The sequence below is a fragment of the Rhamphochromis longiceps genome, linkage group LG16, assembly GCF_057381845.1.
Source record: "Rhamphochromis longiceps isolate RC_006_pf linkage group LG16, R_longiceps_female_GT1.1, whole genome shotgun sequence".
NCBI classification, from domain to species: Eukaryota; Metazoa; Chordata; class Actinopteri; order Cichliformes; family Cichlidae; genus Rhamphochromis; species Rhamphochromis longiceps.
In genome coordinates this window covers 39,625,309-39,644,267 of record NC_140572.1, presented here as the reverse complement: position 1 = coordinate 39,644,267, position 18,959 = coordinate 39,625,309, and the positions used below count along the sequence as shown (strand labels likewise).

At 47.4% G+C, this 18,959-nt stretch overlaps 1 protein-coding gene and 1 long non-coding RNA gene across 3 annotated transcripts; one reads left to right on the top strand and one right to left on the bottom strand.

Annotated features, from left to right (window-relative positions):
* Window positions 1-1,333: 1,333 nt before the first annotated feature.
* LOC146651692 (uncharacterized) lies at window positions 1,334-4,100 on the bottom strand. The gene is made up of 3 exons (XR_014907920.1): window positions 3,949-4,100; window positions 2,601-2,693; window positions 1,334-1,727 (listed from the first exon to the last, which is right to left on the bottom strand). It is a non-coding gene; the product is annotated as an uncharacterized LOC146651692 (long non-coding RNA).
* On the top strand, window positions 3,299-15,060 carry LOC146651691 (interleukin-10 receptor subunit beta-like). 2 transcript variants are annotated; one of them, XM_085384769.1, is made up of 7 exons: window positions 3,299-3,559; window positions 8,020-8,143; window positions 11,774-11,946; window positions 12,977-13,131; window positions 13,826-13,976; window positions 14,060-14,205; window positions 14,310-15,060. In XM_085384769.1, the coding sequence occupies exons 1-7, from the start codon at window positions 3,418-3,420 to the stop codon at window positions 14,454-14,456; spliced, it is 1,038 nt and encodes a 345-aa protein (XP_085240895.1). In that variant the 5' UTR covers window positions 3,299-3,417; the 3' UTR covers window positions 14,457-15,060. The 2 variants fall into 2 exon arrangements, with proteins under 2 accessions (XP_085240895.1, XP_085240896.1); XM_085384770.1 differs by lacking the exon at window positions 3,299-3,559 and adding an exon at window positions 6,783-7,764.
* Window positions 15,061-18,959: the final 3,899 nt, after the last annotated feature.

Genomic DNA, 18,959 nt, shown 5'->3' with positions numbered 1-18,959 from the left:
AAGGAGGAGCGAGGTTATGAATGGCCTTGAAGGTGAGCAGAAGAAGTTTGAATATTATCTGGATTTTCACAGGGAGCCAGTGAAGTTCCTGAAGAACAGGTGATGTGCTGGTAGGAGGGGTTCTGGTGGTAATGTGAGCAGCAGAGTTCTGAACCAGCTGAAGCTGATGGAGGGATTTTTGGGGGAAACCATGCGAAAGAGAGTTGCAGTAGTCGATACAGGAGGTAACAAGACTGTGGACAAGAATGGACGTAGACTGGGTGGAGAGAGAAGGAAGCAATCTGTTAATGTTACGTAGATGGAAGTAGAATGGCCTGGATGACACCAAGGCTCTTAACCTGAAGATGCCTAAACATGGCGCACACACACACACACACACACACACACGACATAAAACTGACAGATTGATGATGTCACCTACACCTGTCAGTGAGGGGGGCGGACCCTTCCTGTCTTCGTGCTCACTGGTTACAGGCTGTCATGTGACTGCCCTCCTCGCCTGTCGCTTTACCTGCTCATCATTAAAGCTGCTGTGCAGGTGCGAGTTTTCAGAGCGTCCACCTGAAGCGGGCCTCAGAGTGGAGGGAGGTTCACGCCTCCTCTCTGAGGGACAGTGAAGAGCTTTGAAGTGGGAGGAGTCAGATCAGGATTTACTGTTTGAGTTTCATGATGTTCAGTTTTCATGGTGATAGATCCACAGCCGATTACCCACACATGCATGTCTCTCTGTTACCGATGACCTCTGACCCTTAGACTGAGAATCCTCTCAGAGCTCCAGACGTACCCAAAGCATCAGCAAACGCCCGCGGCTGATGGAGCAGGAGGGCCGTGAGGAGCGCACGGCTGAGCTGTGGAGTCCATCTGTGTCCATCAGCCACTGTGGGACACAAATCCATGGCAACCACCTTTAACAGGCTGACACCTGAAATCTGTATATGACAGTTTGGGGGTTGAGTCACGAGACCGATGCTCGTCGTGTTCGTGGTCCTGTAAAACCATCACACAACAAAGAACGACGTTCAGCTGCTCGTGAGGATTTCATCGACCTTTAAACACAACCTCACAGATTTTACTGTTTTATTATAAAGACAAAGAGACTTTTCTTTCTTTACATTAAATAACTGAATTTTTCAATGTAATATTTATCTTTCTTCCTGACTTGATGGAAATAAGCAGTGGTTGGACCCTCTGGGTGGACGCTTCTGGCCCACGGGCCGTATGTTTGCCACCGTTGCTGTAAAGCTTGTGAAGCTAGAGTAGCTGCATCGTGAAGGTTCGCTGTGCCAGCTGCTGTTTGTTTGTGCGGCGTCTCACTGGGACACAAAGACTCGGCTCAGGTTTAAAACGGTTTTTATTAAAGCAACAACAGAAAGAAGCGCGGTTGGCGTGAGAGCCCCGTCAGCAGAGACCGCCACGGTCATCAGGGCTGCTCAGGTCCTCGAGCGGGGAATTGGTGAGCAGCCTTTCATCCTCTCTGCTGACGCTCCGAGACGTGAGGAAGGAGGAGCCGAAAGAGCGCCGAGAGCCGGAAGCAGGAAGAGGTCGAGGTCAGAGTCAGCGTCTGATTTGGCACGGCGTCTGATTGGGATGCTTTTTGGACCTCCCTGCCCTCCAGCTCTCGGCTTACTTTCAGGACCCGCAGTTCTCCTTCGGCAGCACGTCGACGTCCTGCTCTGTGGGCGGGGTCATCAGGGCGGGTTCGCTGCTCATCCTGTCGCCCTTGCGAGCTGCGGAGACAGAGAGAGATGGAGAACAGGAAAGAGTTTATTTAAAATGGAAGAACTTCCTGTCTGACACTGTTCTAACTTTAGAGGCTTTTATTCTGTAAAAACGTCAGCCTGAAGCTCCTCCAGCTTCACGCAGTCGGAGCTCTGATGTCTCTGTTCTCCTCACACAGGTGTGCTCAGGTGAGTCCAGCTCTGCTCCTGTGCTGGACCGTTTGTCTCTGGGTCCCGGTGATTCTGCTGCTCAGTCGCCATCAGACTCACAAAAGCGCCGAGTGTCGGCTCTGCAGCTCCACAGCACAGAAACAGGCGTTTCTTTGTGTCTGCAGGTCAAAGGTCGCGGTTCTGCTGAAGTGGAGTCGAAGCTCCCCACACAGGTTGCCCCTCTGGGAGTCGTGTCACGTAGACACGGAGCGGCGAGGACTGCAGGACTGGAGCTGCTGGTCCAAACCTCAAACGTCCACATGACGCACCAAAGAGCGTCTGTGAGCGCAGACGGGGTTTCCTCTGCAGTGAGGCGCACCGCAGGGTTTAAATACAGCTTCTGTTCAGGTGAGCTGCCCAGAGTGTTTCTGTTTCTGTGGTGAAGTTTCTGTGCGAACGCTCTCACCAGGCTCTCTTGATTTCCTCTGTCAGCGCTGCAGAGGCGCCTCGTTGGCCACGGCGGCGTGGAGAAAAGAGGACAGTCTAAAACAGCTGCGAGAGCTTCACCACATCCTTCTCACCGCAGCTGCAGCTCTGAGCGCCGCTTTCTCACAGTAAACAGAGTCTGAGGCGAGTCTGCAGAGGATCTCTGACCGAACCTGAGCGTCACCTCTTTGTCCTCTGAGGTCGACTGACACCGATACATCACTGGAGGACACTGACCACACTCACATTTAGCCTGCTTGCATCCCGCGGTGCTCGGCTTCTCCGGCTGCTCCTCTCCTCGCGCCGCAGCCCGGATCTTCCTCGCCACGTACCGACAGGCTGCAAACAGAACGACATGAACTCGAGTGAGTTAACGGACCCACCGTGAGTCCCATTCCCCGAGAACATCGGGACTTAGGATCAGACTTAACTGAAATCATATCTGAGCCAGCAGGCTCTGACACCGCCACACCGTCCCCGAGTTTGACCCCTAACCCTGAATTATCCTGCCGGTGCAGGAAATGCTGATTACATCTCATAAATGCAAATTAACAGTCCGTTCATGTCTTTGTCAGAAGCTGACCTGATTGGCACTTTTTGGGGGGTAACAACAATAATAATATTGATATTTATAACAAAGTGCAGTAATAACAGTGTGCAATACACTTATTCTACATTTTATTACTAACTTAAGTTACTGCGTGGTGTTGTACGTAGTGCCGACGGGGGAGTTTTTCCATTGTACTGCTGTACTATGCCTGACTGTGCAATGACAGTAAAGAGTCCTTATCTTATCTTGTGGTAATTATCTGATGGTTCAGGCTTAACGGGCTCGTTTGCATCTGGAGCTCCGGCTGTGGGAACCCCGCGATGATGGTGTCAGAGTCTGAAACCGGATGCAGGCTCGTGACCGTCTCGCTCGGCCGGTTTGGCTTCAGAGGAATCCAGAGAATGAATGTGGGTCCCAGCCACTGCTCCTTAATCTGACAGCTAAAATAATCCCAGCTTCTATTATCATTATTATTATTATTATGAAATCCTGTTTAGCTTCCGGTCGGCATCAATGAACATGCTGAAGCAAACAGAGACCATCGTTCATAATGTAAAGAGCCGCAGCGGCCACACACGAGAAACCAACACAGTGAAAAATGTCTCCACACACACGGAACTAAAGAAACGACACGTTACACGGTTCACGCTGACAGGTTTGGTTTTAAGTCATCTTTTCATTACTTATTTCTTTCTTTAATTTTCACTGATCGCTGAAGAAAGACTGTCGCTGTGTTCAGGCGCTCCGGAAGCTCCTTTACACCAGTTCAAAGTCTGGCACGTAAATCCAGGTGAGACCAAATCAGCGCTGTTTACCATCTGCACTCAGATTAGACCGAGATTATCTTTAAAGGTGGGAGTTAATCTGGGCTGTCTCTCAGCCGCAGGTTTGGCTCTCGGGGTTAATCCAGAGTTTAGCCAGAGCCAGGCCCTCAACTGTGGGCTCGATCTAATCCCTGGAGTAACCCTGACAGAGCCGCAGGTAACCCGGAAGTGAGAAGCCTGGTCTCGGGTTCAGACCTGAGCCAGAGTCTGTCGGACTCACCGCTGATGATCAGTCACACCATCCTTCAGATGCGCGGTGTCAGGAGCTGCTGTTCTGGTCCGTGTGTGTGTTAACGCTCAGCTGATATCTGAGCTCTTCCTCAATAACAAGTCTCCTCTGATAGCCCCTCCCTCTGAGGAGGGGGAGGAGCCTTCACTGTAGTGATGGGTCGTTCGCGAACGAAATGGCTCTTAGAGCCGACTCTTTGACGTGAACGACGCGAGCCGGCTCCTTATCGCGAGCCGTCACGTGGGTTTTTTTTTTTTTCTTTCTCTCAGCCTCTCTCTCGCACTTTTTTTCCGCTTCACTCTGCACGCGAGCCTTGTGCTTTACGCTGGGCAGAGGGGGGAGGGGCGGTAGTTACACTCAGTAGCACAGGAACAGAGCCAGAGAGAGAGAAAGAGAGGCAGGGACAACAACATTAGAAAGGTATAGTAATCATCCACAACTATTTTCGGTTGCAGATGATAAAGGATTGAGAAAGTTTATTCATGCAGGTCCATATGACAGAGAATATGCATGTTCTTTTAGTTTTCATATTATAATTTATATTTAATTGTGTTGTGGTTTGCAGTGTTTTGTGTTCTTTTCACTTTTAATTTGTGAAAGGAAAAAGCTGAAAATTTAAATAGTTAAAAGTTGAAATGTGAATAGTTGATTTTTGTATTATATGATTTATTTATTACATTTTATGTGGAGTGAATAAATAAAAGTATATTTACGGTGGCCCCTAGAGACAAAGCACATACAAACTTCAAATCACGTACGAACTCTGAAGCATGTACAAACTCCAAAACACGTAAAAACTCCAAAACACGTAAAAACACGTACAAACTCCGAAGCACGTAAAAACTCAGAAGCATATACAAACTCAAAACACGTACAAAAGACAACAGAAGTGCTCCAGGATGCTGGGCGCAGTGTTGAGCCTTTGTTATCTTGTGGCTACACAAGCCAGCAAGTACCAACGACCGGATTTGGTGTGTGGTAATAACAGGTAAATGAACTTTTTTTTAAAATTATTTGAATATATATATGAGTGCCTGTGTATAAATACACAAATACACACATGCTTTCAATTGTGTAATTTAAGTGATCTAGTAGCTCTGCTTTGGAAGTTCAGTTAATGCTAGAAATGTGTTTTGGAGTTTGTACGTGTTTTGTCTCTAGGGGCCACCGCATATATTTATATATAAACATATATAAATAAAACCACTTGTTTTTACGTTAGTAATTCCTTTTGTGCATAATTTTATATTATTGTTAATAATAAATTAATTAAAGCAACAAAACAACCTGAAGAGCCGGTTCGGAGCCGAAAGAGCCGGCTCTTTTTAGTGAGCCGAACCGAAAGAGCCGGATCTCTAAAAAGAGCCGGAAATCCCATCACTACTTCACTGTCGCTGCAACAAGCTCAGATCCTCCTTCTGAGTGATCTGTGCTCCTGGATCGTCCAACACTGAATCTGACTGTAACCCACGATGCTGTCAGGTCAACGATGGTGTTCAGAGGGGTCAGACAGATTGTAACTGAGTACATGTACTCAAATACTTACTGAAGTGCAGCTTTAATGTACTTCAGTAAGTATTTCTGTGCAGTGGCGGTCCTAGCCTGTTTGGCGCCCTGGGCGAACACTCCCTCTGCCCCCCCCCCTCCCCCCCCCCCCCCCCCCCACACACACACACACACACATATGGAGAGAGAGAGAGAGTGCATAGTATGCAAACGGCTACCAAACAGCCATCATAATTCGTCATACAATGAGAACAGGACAAATCAACAACTGACACTGACTCATTAATATTAAAACCTGTAACATAATGTGTTGTTTGGAGTTTCGTCTGTTACTGTTGCTGTTTTTACCATTTCTTCTGGGAGCAACTGTAACCCACATTATTTCCTCATTGTCAGTTGTTGATTAGCTTCCCCAGCTCATGAATGAACGCGATGCTGTTTTGATCCTGAGAGACAGTTACTTCTACATCTGCATCATCGCTCTCAGCGCCACTCTCCCAAAACTCTTCGTCAGGCTCAACATGAGCTTCCTCCATGAGGCCGCCTCTCTCTGACTCTCTGTCCAGTTCAACATCCAAACTAGGCAGAGGGTGACGTCACACAATGCACTGGCACAAGATGGCGCTGCACATGCTCTAAAACATAGGTGTCAAACTCTGGCCCGCGAAGCCATACCAAATTACTATTAGAGCTGGACTACTGGTATTATACAGCTAATATATATGTTGTTTAGTATTAAGCTTTGCTTGTTCCATATTCAGTCCATAAGAAAAGATTCATTCATATATCTGGAGGAAGGTTTTTTTTCAATAAATATCAATGTTAGCCCACGATTTTGTTCCAGTTTTCAATTTTGGCCCACTTTGTATTTGAGTTTGACACCCCTGAAAACCAGTAACTTTAAACACTTACTGGTCAAATCCATCACAGACCTGACACAGCACCTGAGCGACGGTCCACAGTTCACTGAAACCTCCTCAGAAATGCTGTCATGAAGACATTCTTAATGAAGGGAAACAGGAGGACAGACTGAGGCTGAAAATGACACCAGAACTGGACTGAAGGTCAGAGGAACAGGTGTGATGGAGAGATGGATCCACATCATGGTCAGTGTGTACGAGGAGGTCAGGAGGAGGTCCAGCAGTGAGCGTCTGCAGCCATCTGTGAAGCACGGTGGAGGCTGTGTCATGGTTTCAGGTCAGTCAGTGCTGTTGGAGATCTTAAACTGATGAATTACAGAGTCTGATCCACCACGCAGGAACATCTGGAAACATCTGACTGGCAGCAGCTTCATTTTTCAGCACGCCGATGATCCCAAACACACTGAGAGAGCAGTGAAAGCACACAGGAACACACACACGAGTCATGGAGTCCAGTGTCGAGTGGAGACTGCTTTGTTCCTCCTGAATTGGAGGCCTTGTTTCTTGAAGAGTCAAACACCATCCCGCTCATGCAGCGTTGTAGAGACATGCAGCCAGAGCTGCAAAGCACTGTGGGTGAGCCTCATGCACCCGCGTAGCTTCTACGTCTCTAAGCAGGCCTTAGCCATCACTCGTCATCGCTCGCTGTGTTATCAGTTAAATACAGGGACCAAACAGTGCTGCAAACATGCTTATCTGCTGGGAAGCTTTAACATGGGAGTCTACGGGGACGGGCTCGCTGCTTCCCCTACTGGACGTCAGAGGAACTGCATGTTTTGTGCTTCAGTGTGTTTCCGTCACCACGAGTGTGTGAACAGGTCCTCACAGCATCACACACACACTCCTGCCTTCCTTCCTTATGAGGCCCACTGTCATAATGACTTCAACCACAGACTGACCCGAGCCTCAGCTTGAACACACCGCGAGTCCGAACCCCCCTGCCCCCTAAAGCTGCCACCTGCCCACGTGACTGCACACTGTAAAAAGTAAGTGTCGGTGAAAACGTTGAGAAGTGCTACGGTTCCGTTTCGGAATAACTCGGTGCTGTTGGTTCGTCTGCCTGTGACTAAGCAGCAGACATGCGCGCTGTCACATAAATAAACCCACGTATAAATAAAGGCACGTGACACCCCGTGTGCGCGTGCTCTGGGTGAACCCACACTTTTTCCAGCGCGCTCTGATTCCTTGAAGCCGGACTCGTTTCTGCGCACACGCCAGTTTCGCTTCCGCGTACTTCCCCGCCTCTTGTTGCCGTGAAAGCTACCAGGAAACACACTCGGAGCCGGATCACAGCACACTGACAGCGGCGAACCTGCCGGGGACATGGCAGCCTCTGTGTGCGCCTTCATCCTGGCGCTTTACGCACTGTGCGGCTCCGCAGGTAAGCACACCTTTACTTTGAGGGCAGGTGAGGAGGAGGAGGCGGTCTGACGGAGGGAAAGGCAGCGCAGAGCGTCTGGAGCTCAAAAAGAAAGCTCAGCTAGTGACGAGTGTTTAAACTAAAGCTGTGAGCTGAAACCCAGAGCACAGTCTGCTGTTTACTCAGTCAGACAGGTGAACTTTGACCCCAGCACAAGAGACAGCAGTGTGTTTTAGTGTCAGCGAACAGCGCTCATGTCTTTGTGTTTGTGCTCAGCCGGCTCAGGAGGGCTCAGCGCACCCACCCACGTCCGACTGACGTCCTACAACATGGACCTGGTGCTCAGGTGGGATCCACCTGAAGGGACGACCGATGTTCTGACCTACACGGCCGAGTACAGGTGAGTCACCGGCGGGTGTGACAGCTTCAGGTGATCGCAGTTTAGTGTCAGAGAACTGAGTCACTTTCAGTTTGAATGTTTACCTTCAGGAGGGCGAGTGCGATCATCACACTTAGGGCTGGGTATCGTCACTGATTTCTAGAATCGATTCAATTCCGATTCACAAGGTCCCGAATCGATTCGATCCACGATTCGATTTAATTCGATTCTATTCAATTTGAATATGGGAAATTTTGACAGTCAGAAATATTATAATTCAGATCAGTACATTTACATATTTTTGTATCTATAAAAAGGAAGCTGACACACGCAAGACTTTATCACAGGTGTGAGCATCACAGCAGAGGCCTTTGTGTCAAAGTAGCTGAGGATAAAACACAGAAAAACATGAAGGTGATTTTCCTGTTCTGGGATTTTATAAAAATATTCTGCAGTACATCAAAAACGAAAGAAAACCATTAATCAACACATGATTGTAATCTGAAGTTACAGCGGTTTTATTAGAGACACAGCATTTTGCATAATTTCAAAAAGTTTTAATTTGTTCAGTATTGAACGGCAGAAATTAGGTTTTCTTTTCGGAAGTATATAAAACAAAAAAAAAAGAAAGTCGGCCGACAGCGCTGTAAACAACGGTAGTCTTGTGCGTAACAAGTAAGCGAATAATGAAGAAAACAGATTTTTAGACGGGAAACTGTTCTTGAAGTATACTGAGAGAGAGAGGGAGAGAGAGAGAGAGCTGTGCATCGTGGTCGAAGCAAAACAGTAAAAGTCAGAGTGAATCCATGACGATGTTTATGTGAAGCGTAGTTTGGATCTTCTTTTGCTGCTGGTTCGGTCAATATTGTTTGGAGAGACATCAAACTAACAGCTTTAGAATCAGCGCATAAAGGGCGTGAACACACGGACCCGCCGAATCAGAATCAGCGAGCTGTCGGCTTTCAGCCCCGACCGTGAGAAAGGCGACATCTCACTGATTCTGATCCGCGGGTCGCGCTGTGTGTTTAAGTCTTTGTGCAGAATCCGTGTTCCTGCTCTCATTTACTCTCTTAGCTGTTTGGTGGTTCTTGAAATTTTGTGAGATTTCACCTGAGATTCTGGCATTTCGGGCAAAATAAATTTACATAAAAAAATCGATTCAGGATTTTAATGAATCGATTTTACGTTATCCAAGCCAGAATCGATTTTAATCGATGAATCGATTATAAAAACCCACCCCTAATCACACTGCGAGCTAGAAAAGGAAACTTAATCTTTGGGTCTTACTCGTCGCTGTCAGTGGAAAATCAAAGATTCCAGAGCAGCTGGGCTCAGAAATGGACGTTATTCTTCCTCCGAAGAGTCCGATCACCTCAGTGTTTGGGAGCAGGTCACACTTCGCTTTGTCATATTTTTAGTTGCTCTCTGAATCAGGGATGCCAAACATGAGGCCTGGGGACCAGCACCGGCCCACCAGAGGCTCCATTCTGGACAGTTCATAAAGTATTATGAAGAAGTTTTACCTGCAGGACACTGGCTTGGGAATACGTGGAAAGTTAAAATATTCCTAGATCTTTATAAACTACTGACATCATACAGAATGAGTGCACGTTTGCTCACTCCTGCCAAAATAAAAAATGAAAGGCTGCAGCAATAAAACATCCGCTGATGCTTTCTCCTATGAAACCCTTCGGTTCAGCGATGCTGCAGAGCTTCAGGTCCTGCTGGGATTTGTCCCAAGTAAGGCGCGAGCCTTTTCCCAGGGTCTGCATGGACTGAAGGAACAGTGACTGCAATAAAGCCTGTGAGCGCAGGATGTACTCTGTTCAGGCCACATAGAGGAAGTTGGATAAACTGTCAGTAAGATAATCCATGCAGAATGTGAACTAATGAAATCCGATGTGGCAGATCCACAGACCGCCCCTGAGAAGACCCGCCTACCTTGATGTACTCACGCGTGCGAGCAAACCTGACCCCCACGACAAGCCCATTACCGTCAGATTATGAAACGCCACCCTATTCAACTCTTCCCACCATGTCTGTGTCCGATTGGGCTCCTGCAAAAAGCTCATTATCTGCAAACTGACGCGCCGCCATCCCTGCATGAGGAAGCACCTGTACCTCCAGGTGAAGCGCTGATGGTGCCTCGCGATGAGGAGACTGAAACAGCCGTGTCCAAAGAAGAAGTACAAACGCAGTTATGGAATCACAAAGTCACAAAAGTTACTCATCCAAGAGCGGGGGAACGGTGAGTTCCAGCTGTTGTTCTGGGAGAGATCATTCTAAGAAGAACGGATTTCATGAGTCTGTATAAATGTGCCCTCGTGTCCAGCATCAGGAGTTTTTCCTGCAGGCAGTATAAATTTGAACCTGATGTCTTTCTGTAGGAACAAACATTTAAAACTCAGCGCTGAGTAAACCTTCCATCACACCTGGATTTACCTGGATGCAGAGGTGCGGCGGTTATTCTGTAGAACGCCGTGCGCTGATGAACAGTGTGTTTGCAGACTCGTGGATTAGTCGTGTTTTTTCTCTCCTGTTGAGATGTCGAGTAAAACCGTCACAGGAACATCTTCGCTTCTTTGTGGGTGTTGACCTCCGACCTCAGCCCCTCCTCCCTGCGCTGTCAGATCTCGGCTTTATGAGGTCGATCTGATGAAGACGTGCGTTCAGGCAGAAGTCAGGAGGCGGAGTCATGTTCAGATGAACAGATTAAACTGCGGTGCGTTTGTGGAACCGACACAACCGCCGTCATGTCCAAACATAATCTCAGCATCTGATTGGTCAGGGCACAGCCTTCCATCTGTGCCCGGCTCAGGCAAGCCGGCGGCGTTCCCGGGTCTTCTTTGCGTGGACGCAGTGATGATCCTGAGCCCATGCAGATGTGTCCATCCAGCTGTGTGCGCTCTGGAAACACCCGGCCTCCTCTTTAGTTGGCAGACGTCGAGGTTTACACTCTTCTCCAGCCTTTTGTTGCAGCTCGTCCAACTTTTCTGAAAAACGATTCTAAAGCGGTGTCAGTGTCAGCACTCGATGTGCTCCCTTTGTGCGTTTTCAGATGATCCTTAATGATTATTTAAAAACAGTATGCACGTGCTCTGAAACGGTGAGGACAGCGCAGTGACTGCAGACCGGTTTAGTCCTGCTTTGCATATGAATCTGTGATATCTGCACCATCAGTCCTGCTGTTCCACATTTCTGAAAAGCTGCAATCAGATCACTTACAGGAAGAACAGCACCTGCCTTTCTCCTGCTCTCCGGCCCACTGAAGCCATTTTAATATGTGTGGTGTGGTTTGTGAGGACCGTGGTGAAATCGAAGCTGTTATTGTTGCGGTCCAGGTGTTCACACAACAGAAACGTCCTCTTATCTGCAGCGTCTCTGTTCTGGGAAACGCCTCCACTCGACTGACTCGTTAGAAAGCAAACGCACGCTTTTCTGTCCCGATGCACAAACGGTGAACGTGGCGTTCCAGCTTTGATGTAACCAGCACCGCCAGCTCGTGTGAGCGTTAGTTTCTTTGCTTCGTGCCGTCACACGTCCTGCAGGATAAAGTCGTGAGATCTTCTTGAACAGCGGTCGTGTTCCCGAGAGGAGAACATCTGTCTGAAGTCACACCTGTGACGCCATCGCTGTGTTTCTCTGTTACAGAAGCTTAGCAACTGGATACAACAATGGCTGCACAAACACATCAGCCCTCAAATGTGAGTTCACCTCCTCCTCCATCACCGTGCACGGGAGTTACACGGGCAGAGTGCGGGCGCATCGGGGGGCCGAGAGCTCCAGCTGGGTGGAGAGTAACGTCATTGACATGGACAGACACAGTAAGTGAATCTCGTCATATGTGCCGAGCTCGTTTGTCTCTGATCCAGTAGCGTGACACAGAGAGGAAAACCGACTATTAGCCGATGACGAGCTGATGGGTGTCGTTTATCCCACTGAAACTTTTGCCCGTTTGGCACTCGGGTGGAAATTTTAGCTCTGTGCTAAAAAACCAGCCCATAGTGATTGGAGAGGGGATCTAACCCCTGCAGTTATCTGCATTTGAAACTATGAAATCTGCAGGCACAAAGCAAGACCTTTGCTTCTGGGAGCTTTTGGTATCCTCTCGTTGGCCACTTCTACTGGACAGAGCTGAAGCTTTTCCAGTTGTGCCACATGTGCTCCACAGTGGGAAATGTTGCTCTAACTCCCATCGGCTGCTCAGTTTTGTTCCAAGCTTCCATGTTAGTGGATTTCCAGGCCAAGACTTTCCCCTCTGTCGTCTGGTATTTACAAAGGAAGAGGCTAAAAAGCCAGCTGACAATTATAAGGCAGCAGATAATAACCCTCACAGCTGACTTGTAGATGATTAAGGTTATTTTCCCTCGTGTAATGTCATCATTGATCTAACAGAACAAGTTTTGGGAGGTAAAATGAAAGATTGGTGAATGAGACCATTTGGTGGCTCTCAGAGAAGCTTCCTGAGATCAGGATGGTCCCCTTCAGCTCCGGTTCAGACTGTGGCAGCAGCTGTGTGGGGAGTCTGCAGTTATGCAATGACTGCTTCAGCAGGGGACGTCTGAAGAGCCTCGCTGAGCTGAAGACGATCAGAAATGAAACCGTGAGCGAGCTTTTCAGCGTCTCGCTCGTCAGAGCTCTCGCCGTCGCTGACTTCAGTCCAGTCAGAGTGAAATCCTGGTTTCTGTGTTTCTGTCTGTGTCCTCAGTGAAACCGTCTGCCGTCATGGTGGGAACCTCCCCAGCTCCAAGCACACTGGCATGACAGAGCTGTAGCAGATGGAGTGGACTGTTAGAGAAGCTGCAGCTTTGATTTTGTCCAATAAAAACGTCTCTCCACATCTGTCCCCCTCAGCCTTCATCGGTCCACCTGATGTGACTCTTCATGTCACTGGGACATCTTTGGAAGTCAGCATTAAAGACCCAGTGTTCAAGCAGTCAGAACTGAGGGAGACGTACACCTCGGCCACCTATAACATCACCTACTGGAAGAGCAGCTCGAAGGAAGAGGTGGGAACGCCGGTTTGTAGTTTTAGCTTCTAATATTATTAGAAGCTAACATTATGCCAGCTAATATCAGGCTCCAGTGTCCTAAAATCACACTTTCCCTCTGATAAACAGTTTGATTACGTTCTCATATCACACGAGAGTTTGTTCACAAAGCGTCTGGGTGCAACAATGTTAGATGCACAATAAAGTTTCATTAAACCAGCTAAAAGCAGCAGAAACAGCATTGCTAAGGACACTTAAGCATAAGCTCAACAACTCATGGCTGAGCTTCCCTGACTTGCACTGGCCTCCTGTCACAGAGCTTCACAGCCTCTTTCAGATTAAATAAAGGTGGCGGCGTCTCGCCCACCAGTGACAGCTGAGGTAAACAGCACTGACAGCCTTCCACAGGCTTGGAGGTGGACGCGGTCCAAACAGTAGCAGGAATACGGCCACAACCGTTATGATGTACAGTCCAAATTTCATGTGTTTGATCTCTCATAGAAGCATGTTTGTCCTACAGCAGCCACCGTAGTTAGAGCTACGCACTTAAAGTGTGAGGGGTAAGAAACTGCTGACAGCTAGTGATGATGTTTTACACACTGTAACTAGGGATGCACCGATACCAGTATCGGTGCATCCCTAACTGTAACTTTTAAAAATTCAAAGAGTGAAAACAGTGAAATCAGCTGAGCTCCTCTGCTGCCTCCTACAGGTAGAAACAATGAGTGACATGATGCAGGACCGAGTGGTTCTTAGTGACCTGGACCCGCTGAGCGAATACTGCGTCCAGGTCCAAATCATCACCAACATGAACCCCAGACCGAGCGAGTACAGCGACGTCGTCTGTGAGCGCACCGGTGACGGTAGGCACCGCCGTCACACAGCCGTCACAATCGCTCAAGGTGTCGCTGATGGGCTCACCTGCTGCTGTGTGGTTTTCTTACAGTGGATGCAGCTCCGTGGGTGGCGGCCGTGGTGGCGTTTGTGGTCATGGCCACGGTGGTGGCTCTGGTGGTGACTCTGGTGGTCTACTGGAAACAAATCTCCAAGTTCCTGTGCCCAGAAGTCGTGCTGCCGCCACACTTTAAAGAGGTGTGTGTGTGTGTGTGTGTGTGTGTGTGTGTGTGTGTGTGTGTGTGTGTGTGCGTGTGTGTGTTCTTTAATCTAACACTGACCTTTCTGCCCCGCCCCCTCAGTCTCTGCTGCTGAATGATCCCAACTCCATCTACCCAGTCTCGCTGCCCTCTGAGCACTGCGACCACGTCAGCATCGTAGCAGACCACAGGACTGAGGAGGAAGGAGGGTGCAGCACTCAGCCTGATACCTCACAGGATGGGGGCTAGGAGGCGCAGGAGGGGGTGGGATGCACTTTAAAGACTCTGAGAATCGGCCTCTGACTGTGAGGTTTTAGAGCTGTGAACTCTGCAGCAGTGAAGTGATGAAGACGAGCAAGAACAGGTGAAGCTGTTCCCACTGTCACAGGCTGCTGTTTATACTTTAATAGTTTATTCATGTCAATGTAAATGTTTTGCTTTCTACTGGTTTTTTAATGGTTTTAATGGTCGGAGGTTAACCGAAGCCTCTGCTGCTCCTGCTCGTAGGAACCAGGTGACCCGATGCTGGGCTGTACTGAGACAGTCTGGGTCTTTTACTGCTCTGTCTTCGTAGCCCAGTTCAATTACGTGTTCAGTAACTGGATTACAACATAACTACATGTGAAGGTGTAGCCCTGCAGGCTGTGTGTTTGGGTGTAGTAATAACTGATGTGGGGATGAGGTTGGCTTGGGTTTGCCACCAGCTGCTGTGAGACCTCGCCGTCCTCTGCTGTTTCCAGCGGGTTCACCTTGGATCTCCATCAGGCAGGATTCGGGCCGTCCAGCAGAACTTATGATGAAGAAGTGTGAACACTGTAAATACTCTGATTTATTTCTAATAAAAGTCTTTGTGACGGATGAAATGCTTCTGATTGTTCTTCGCTACAGAAACACGTGAAACATCGTTTTAAATCAGACTCAAACTTGGCTGCTGGTGTTCCAGATCAAGTGGCGTTGGTCAAACAGATGTGTGGTAGACTTGCTTTTCAGGACTCCATTTGAGTGCTCACAAAGTAAACTGCACGCTTTAGTTGTGAAGCGAAAACGCTGAAATCGCAGTAATAACACGTGCGAGGGGAACGATAACAACGACAAGATTCTCCAGATCGTTTGCTCTGTCCTGTGAACTGCATCGGCGTGGTGTCAGTCGTTTGGTGTTTCTGCGATCGTGCGAGAGAACATCACCAGGTAAACTTTTTGAATATTTTATTGTTCAGCAGCAACAAGACTGACGGAGTGTGTTTGAGGGAAGCTCACAAATGTCAGGGAGGAAATATTTGATGTTTATTTGCTGGTTTGTCGGTAGCAGCTCCTGAAAAGCAAGTCTACCACACATCTGTTCGAGCAACTGTTGCCAACCAAGTTGATTTTGCCTCTGACAAAGACGACTCCTCAGCCAGGCCTCATTTCAAAGCCCTGTAGCGCCACCCTGAGGCCCCAGTGCTACCTGTACACGGGCCGTTGAGGCCAGCAGGAGGCGCTCCAGTTGAACTTGTTTTCCCATCAGTCACTGCGTGGACGCACACTTCAGCTGCATTTATGAATCATTTGAACCCTCCTTTATTTATTTTGTGCATCTCGATGATGTTTTGTTCTGCTGGGCTGTTCTTTTGGTCCGGCTCTCAGACTAAAGGTCAGCTGTCACATCACATGTTTTTTTACAGGCTACTGACAAAAAAACAAACACTTTTAACCACATCCTCGCTGAAAACACAGAAATGCAGAACTTCAGCAAAACAGGAAGTTTCAGGGTTTTACTCAGAACCAGAAAAACTTTATTTTGAGACGTGAGGCAGAGCCTTCAGTTTTCAGGCCCCTCTTCTGTGGAACCAGTTTGGATCCAGGAGACAGACACTATCTCTACTTTCAAGATCAGGCTTCAAATTTCCTTTTTGCTAAAGCATATAGTTAGGGCTGGACCAGGTGACCCTGAATCCTCCCTTAGTTATGCTGCAATAGACGTAGGCTGCCGGGGATTCCCATGATGCACTGGGTGTTTCTTCTTCACTCTCTTAAACAAAGTCTATTTTAGTTTCATGATCTGTAATGAAATGATCTAAATCATTTATAAAACAAACTGACCTCTACACCTGATCTTAAAACCTATTTTGTCACATCTAAGTTGTAATTGGAACATGAGATGAAAATGCAAAGTTTTCTTTTCTTCACTGTTACTTGTGTTGTTGCAGGATGGGGTTAAAATCATATTTTCCTGGGTATGAGCTCCTGATCCCTCAGCTCCCAGTATGAAGTGGTTTAGTGGTGTTCTTCTCACAGGCATCTGTGTCACCTTCCCTGGAGCTGCTGGTTTAATCTTTTAAACTTGTAGGTCCTGAAACAATCTTTGCTTTCCAGTAAAATTCCTTTTGTGTCTCGTTTGTCCTGAAAAGTTTATCTGGCTGTGTTTCCTACTGACGTTGGAACTGTGACAGTTTCAGTATGGCTGTTGAGGACAGCGTGCATACTAGGGCTGCCACGACTAGTCACGATTAGTCGACTAGTCACGACTAGTCGACTAGTCACGACTAGTCGACTATCAAAATGGTCGACGACTGATTTAATAGTCGACGCGTCGTTTGAAGCTTTGTAAGATCACAAAAGATCTAATCTTTTGTGAGCTAGTAGTAGGATAAAGGAATAAGTAGCAGGATTTAAGAGTGTAATAACGGACTGAAACAGAAGATGGCAGCACTGCATGTACAAGGATGCCAGCTGCCGTTAAACCCCGAAGAAGAAGAAGAAGAAGTAGCTGTGTCCGGTATCATAGCTTTTTTTTATCGGAGCATTTTTTTCTTTTTTTGCCGATGCCCGTGATGCCGCCCCGGGCAAACCGCCCGTGTCGCCCGTATCTAAAACCGCTGCTGTTTCTGTGTTCTGTTGCTTCCTGTGTACTCCACTCTGTCATACTGTAGATTTGATTCATCGTTTACAGGTGAAGCTGTCATTAAAATCATTGAATGAGATCAATGAATCAGTGATCAGGATCCAGTGGATGGATACGATTCAGCCTGTGGTTGTGATGTAAATAAAAGTGACGTGAATAAATCTGTGATCTCTGATCAGTTTGTTTAAGGATCACATTTTCATACAGAGGGATTTATTTTGGCTTCACAGACGCTGAAGCTTCAAACATGTCAGCAGGCTGGTGGTTATTATGGGATGGCATCCTCTCCTGCTGGGTGAGCAGAGTCTGTTCATTTTCATTACAGTCCAGGGTCATGGTGTGGGCGGAGCCTATCACAGGTCTCATAGGGTGAGAGATGGGTACACCTGTACAGGTTTCGATCCATCACAGAGCTCTGTGTGCCTGAGTCAGACATTTGAACTTTATACAGCTTTAGGTTGTGTTTTAGTTTCAGCTGCTGAAAAAGAATCTTAGCTTATCTTGTGTTATGTTGAAGGAAAACTGAATCTCTCTCCGTAGACTCTAACACCTCAGAGTGATCTATCAGTGAGTCTGCAGATATGAACAAAAGCAGACTCAGAGCCTACCATATCGCCTCTTATCATCGCTTTAATGACGTTTCCATCTGCTATCTCACCTGCTGACACGTCTGAACCTTCACCGACACCCACAGCTGGACTCTGAACATCTGGCTGCCTAAAAAGAAGAAAACCATCCACACAAAGATTAGGAGCTGGAAAGTGATCGGGGTGAGTTTACTGCTCTGTGTGTAGCTGTTCAGTGTTGAATGTTCACGGATGAACCTCCTCAGGAGGAGAGTGAAGGAGTCGTCCTGCATCAGTATCTGTTCAGTTAGGTCCATATATATATGGACACTGACAAGTTTTGTGTTGTGACCTGTTTACTGAGTCATATTCCAGTTATAGTTATATAATAGACGTGGATATGATGGTTAGACTCTCAGCTTTCGATCGAGGGTAACCACGTTCAGACTGGGTGAAGGGTTTAGGAGTTTCAGCTCCTTAACGTGTGCAACCCTCTTCTTAAGTGGGCCAAAAGTAATTGGACAGTTGACTCAAAGGCTATTTCATGGACAGGTGTGGGGAATTTCTTCATTACATCCTTATCTGTGGCCAAGTCAGTCACCTGACCTTCACCCAACTGAGCATTTCAGTTGTTCGAGACTAAACTTTGGTCAAAAAGACCCACAAACACACAGGAGCTGAAAGCTGCTGCAGTAAAGGCCTGAGAGAGAGAAGGAAACCAGCATCTGGTGATGTCTGTGAGTTTAAGACCGTCAGCAAACCCAGCAAAGGGTTTTCAACAGCGTATTAGAAATGAACACTTCATTATCACTTATTGAATCTGTGTGGGAATGAAGGGATTGTGTTAAACATACTTTAGTTCCTCACATTTTAATCCAATCTTTTTGTCCAACCCACTGAGTTAAAGCTGAAGCTCTGCATCTGAGCTGTTTCGTTTAAAATGTATTGTGTTGATGCACAGAACCAAAAACAGTTGTCTGTGTCCAAATATTTATGGACCTGACTGTATTTAATCTGTATCAGGACCTTTATCCGTATCTGTATGTGTGCCTGTACCTTTATCAGCATCAGTATTTGTACATGTATCAGTATCAGGGCTGAAAGGGTTAGGGCAAGTAATCAGGCTTTCTCTGGAGTGGGTGGAGGTGACGGTGCTGTGAATCTGCATCGCCTCTCTGAACAGAAATCTGACCTTCCACATGCTGTTCTGGTCATTAGAAGAAAAATATATTTTTAGTAAATGAAAGCTGACGTTTCAATAAAATGAAGTGAGAGAGCGGCCGATTGTCCTTTGGTGGAAGA